We start from the raw sequence: 5361 nt of genomic DNA on the forward strand, positions 1-5361 counted from the left end.
AAGTCAGCCATCTCTGGAAGAAAGGAAGAGACTATCGATCGACTCGTAATGTATGGCCACATGGAATTGCGTATCGCTTGTAAAAATATGCTACGAAAGGGTTGGTATTAGAACATATTTCTGCCCACCAAAACTATCCAGATATTTGTTTTTATGTTTCTTCCTTCTTCTTTGATGCACAAAAAAAAAAAAAAAATATGGGGTTATGTTCCAGCCCCGATCGTTGTCAATGACTGCCTCCCCCATTTGGGTTTCTTCTGGTCAGGAAGGGGGTTGTTTTTGATTTGATTTAATGCACATTTAAAATCAATGTTCTTTTTCGTTTTTAAAGCAGTAAAGAATAATGTCATAAATATTCATAATATGTAGTTTTCAATTGATCTTTTTTTCATTAGATTTACCGGTTCTGCTTGGGCCACATTAATGCGGTGCGGTGACCCGGTTCATCAGTCAATTTCGACCCGGGTGTCGTCTTATTAGAGGTAAACGAGGACGCTCCCAAGTATCTACATGCATATTACATGCGAGGGTGGTATAGAAACTAAGTTTTATTTATTCAATTAGAGCAATTAAGGAGCTCTAGGACAATCGGGTAAGCGACAGCGGTTGGCCAAGCGGTTCATCAATTTAGAAGGAGAATTGTGTGTAGTACAAACTTATTGTCTTAGTTGCTCGATCTGATGCGATTATTTGGAGGTCGCGTTTCTTCCCTTTTTTTTAACGCATTTAACACTCTTAGATTGATTATACAGACTTGAAAAGAGAAACGGGGGGTTGCCATTGATGAACGATACTCGTAAATTACGTCTGGACACCACCCACAACATTTAAGGATACTAAAACTAACGAAGCCCCCCACCATCAATTATTACATTCCACGCCAATGGAAACCGCCATAAATCTAAGAAATGGCAATGTGATAAAAAAAAAACACTTTCAAGTCTCATTAATGATTTTGTAAATCTACCAACAAAACATCTCGGCAATTGGAATCTTTTGTTGGGCAAATCATTTAATTGAAACGGGTTTCGTCTATTATCTCGATGTGTATCGTTTAGACTTGCCGTGTTTTACTTGATCGTGTTGCGTACACGGATAGAATTTGCTCGTTCATAATAGCTTCATAGAAAAAAAAAAGAGAAGAAGGGGAGTCCCAAAACTCATTCTATTAAGTGGCGATTATAGTCCCAGACTTGTCGAGTGAATGCGTTTGGGGCAATTGTCGCGCGCCGCCTTTTGCGCTAGTCCCGATGGGGGGGGGACGAAGGCTCGATTTGTCAGTCTCTCGGCACCTCTTCCGTTATATTCTTTCGATGGCTGTTTGCGGATAGAGACAGACCGCCTGGATGCTCTTATTTTTATTTTTTAGCCAGATACTTGTACTTGCATGTATATTTTTTTCTTTTTCTTACAGGCAAAAAAAAACAAAACAAAAAAGGTCGTTGCAAGAGTATCTTCAACTACACGCTTCATTAATTTGAAGAGTTGTAGCAGAGTGTGTCTATGCGCGCACACGATAGTATATAGTAGAGGGACTTGACAGTATAGAAATGGTATTAAAAAAAAAGGCCGCGCATCACTTTCCAATTACCGAGATTGAACCAGGAAGGGGGGAGGGGGGGGTTGGTGATGGGAGTGTGTACATGCGGATTGATAATATATACAACCAGTGCTGTATACACTATAGTGTGCACTTGCTGTACGTCTTTCTTTGTTTCTCGCCAGCTCCGTTTGATCCTCCACCATTCGTGTATTTAAACGATGGAGCAAACGAATTGTCACCGTGTAACATGACTAATCGAATTGAGCTTCCCCGTTAGTCCTTTAGCTGCGATAAGCTCCCGCTGTTGAGCATTTTTCTTTTTATTTCATCGGGAAAAACGATAAACAATAAGGACTCGTAATAGAGCCATCAGGTTTGTCTTAAATTGCTCCTGGAAGTTGATCAAAACCCGAAGTAAACTGGAAAATATGGGATCTGTTCCAAAAAAAAAAAAAAAAATGGAAGCGTTATGGACATATGTAGATCGTTTCTGGAACTTTTCCCAAACCGTATGAATTATCATATAGCGCTCGGTCCCAATTTATAGTGAATATTTAACGAAGACCACTGTATCAACTAGAATTCCTATTTTTCCGTTAGCCTCTTCCTTCGGCCGAATTACTGTCGAATAAAACACGCACGATCCATCGTTCATGTGCACACAACAACTTCGATGAAAACCTGTTTTTTTTTTTTTGTTTTTTTTTTGTTCCAATAAAAACGTAGATTTTTATCTTCTTTTTACTTAGTGATGGTGCGATAAGGCATGAAAACAAGGAACGCAACTGACTTTGATGGATCCGGTCATTAGTCCGTGTTACACAGTAGTGGCACGGACGATCCGTTCAGCGCAGCAGGAATCAAGGAAGTACAAATAGACAACGAGAGACGCGGCGGAGGGTGGGGGACAGAAACGGTGACACTTTTCCTTCTTTTTATTCCAAGACTGTGACGATAAACCATCGTCATTATATCTGCAACACAATTGTTGTTATTGCGGTGAGGGTGGTGGTGGAAAGGGAGTCCGGCATCAGTCGCTCTAAAGACATAATTCGATTAATGCTTTTCCCCCTTCTTTTCTGACCTCGCCGTGAATTTCTTTTCTAGAACAACATTTACGTATACATAAAGAACTGAGAGGGGGGGGGGGTATGGGGTAGGAAAACAATCTACTGGATTTTGAACAGAAAATTTCGTCCAATGTATCCCTGCATCTGTGTGTGTGTAATTGAATCAAAGCAAAGATTTAACGCACCGGAAAAGGCAAAACACACACACACACAAAAATGGAGTGTAATGGCCCTATCACGATTCTATTATATATGGACTGCAGTTTGGAGCTGTCCGTACGACTCCCGAATGAACGAAGCGGATGTCGAGTCGGAATTTTCTCATTGGTAGGATTCGCCAACCAATTGGAGAAAAGCGATCCTGCGCAGAGAGTATTACGGACATCCATTTGATCCCGTAGCTCTTGCAAGTTGTATTTGTCTATTATTATATCCAGTCGACTGGCCGGAAGGACACATCCATTGCTCAAGTGGTTCTACTCGAGTAAAGACTTGCAAAAAAAAAAAGTAAATTGACTTACATCTCAGTTCTTTCATCTCAATCCAATGGCCGTTTTGTTGTTGGATAAAGAAAGTCAAGATTGTTTGTCCGTCAAGACAGGCTATCCGGCCGACAGTACGGCCCACGATAGAGAAGAAGAGGAAGAGAATGATTTGAAGGATCCATCGGTTCATCGCCGCCCATCCCGTCGCCAGTTGATCTTTAAGAACGACCCATCGTCTTGCGTGAATCACGAATTGCTGCTAGTGCAGGAGAACAGCAAACAAAGTCAATGTCAGCAAACGAATTCGCCGCCAGCGTCACCATCGGCCGATGCCCAGCATCGGGATCTCCAATCGGGTAAAATCAAACCGAGGAGAAGTCGGACTAACTTCACGCTGGAACAACTCGCAGAGCTTGAACGGCTCTTCGAAGAAACTCATTATCCGGATGCTTACATGCGAGAAGAACTCAGCCAGCGGCTAGAACTTAGCGAAGCTCGCGTCCAGGTCCGTCCCCAAGAAATAAAAGTTCGTCCTTTTTTTTTTTCTTCTTACTTTTAAACATCCATTTAAACAGGTTTGGTTCCAAAATCGACGAGCTAAATGCCGCAAACACGAAAGCCAGGGACACGGTAAACACGACAATTCCATCCTCTCGTTCGATCCAATCGGACGATCCGTCGGAAGTCATCGTGCGTTTGGTGAACGTGCCATAGGAGCTTCTAGTGTTCATCACACTCTTTTGCAGCACGTGATGGCGGACAATTCATTGGGCGTTCACCATCCCCGATTGTCCGTCAGTGGAAATAGTCTTTGCAATAACAGCGTTACGAGGGTGTCCACCCAACAGTCGGGAGCGACAACAAGTTTAACATCTTCGTTCCACCATCATCACCACGGAACATCCAACGTGAAATCAACGAGTTTTATGGCGTCGCTAGCCGGGGCTACGACGCCAGCGTCTTCCATATCTGCGGCTGAAAGGGGATCACGAGGAATGGACATTCCTTCCTTACCGTTACATCCATTTCCGCGCTTGATGGATGCTAGCGCACTTCTAGCAGCTCAACAGGTAAGAATTTGAATTGAATGGAACGTATAAAGGCACAACATTTCATGATTGTTTTGACACAGTACGTCTCTTCGTTGAACAACGCAAAGTCGATACCGGAATGCGGATCAGCGTCGTCCCCGAGCCCTGCGTCGTCTTCTTTGATTGTTCCAACAGCGACGGTCATTTCGGCCGACACTTTGGTCAATCCTGTTCCGACGACTTCCTCACTTGCCTCATTCTTCTTCCATCCGGCTTCGCTGGCCGCTTCTTTGGCCGGCTATCCTCCCCCTCCTCATCCATGGACCCTCAGCTGGATGAACGCCGCTGCAGCAGCAGCCGCAGCTGCTGGCTATGGTTTTGCTAATCCCATTTCATCGTCGGCAACGGTTGCTATGGATCTGACAACAGCCGTCCATCTACGGGATCCATTCAATTCCATCGCTGATCTACGACTGAAAGCCAAACGTCACGCCGAGGAGCTCGTCGACGTCTCCTCATCTGGCAATAACAATAATAATAATAACGGAGACGAAGGTCCATCTACCAATAGTCCGCTTTAATTCAATTCTTCATAATAATAATTCAACTTTGTTTATTTGATATGCACAATTTATTTCATTCGTGTGTTTGTTAAATCTCTGTTGTTACGTTCCGCCAGTTTGGCATCTAGTGAAAAACTCCATTCCTGTGTGCGAAGCAATCAACAACGACTGGATAATACATCACAATTGTCATTACTCAAATTGATTTGGTCCATATTATTCGAACAACATTGTAAGAACAAAAAAAACGAAGAAAAGGTTAAACAATTAATGGAAGATCTACATTGGATAATGAAGCCATCGATTTAGAATTAGTTATGTGAATAGCCGAATGATGGATATGCAGCAGTCCTTTTGGCAGAAACACTCCGGCCCACCAAAATGGAATCAGCCGTTATCGTTTGACACGTAACAGTTATTAATAAAACGGCAGTAAATTGGGAATTATGGCAACGTCTTCTTCAGTCTAGACGGAACACTAAACTCACTATATTGTGTGTATAGACGTGTTTTATATTGATTGCCTAGCAAAATGGCGGATCTTCTCGACTGGGCGGCTGCAACTCGTAAATCCAGCGCTTTTGGTATTATCGAGTTGGCAGATAACAGTGTATGGATACATTTATACGCACACACTGAGAGAGCGTCGTACACGGTTGATTGGATTAG

At 42.9% G+C, this 5361-nt stretch overlaps 1 protein-coding gene across 1 annotated transcript; it reads left to right on the forward strand.

Annotated features, from left to right (window-relative positions):
- The first annotated feature begins 2183 nt into the window (after positions 1-2183).
- On the forward strand, positions 2184-4841 carry LOC130689136 (homeobox ARX homolog alr-1-like). The gene is made up of 3 exons (XM_057512164.2): positions 2184-3603; positions 3674-4168; positions 4231-4841. The coding sequence occupies exons 1-3, from the start codon at positions 3160-3162 to the stop codon at positions 4708-4710; spliced, it is 1419 nt and encodes a 472-aa protein (XP_057368147.1). The 5' UTR covers positions 2184-3159; the 3' UTR covers positions 4711-4841.
- Positions 4842-5361: the final 520 nt, after the last annotated feature.

Source organism: Daphnia carinata, chromosome 7, assembly GCF_022539665.2.
Source record: "Daphnia carinata strain CSIRO-1 chromosome 7, CSIRO_AGI_Dcar_HiC_V3, whole genome shotgun sequence".
Taxonomy (NCBI): domain Eukaryota; kingdom Metazoa; phylum Arthropoda; class Branchiopoda; order Diplostraca; family Daphniidae; genus Daphnia; species Daphnia carinata.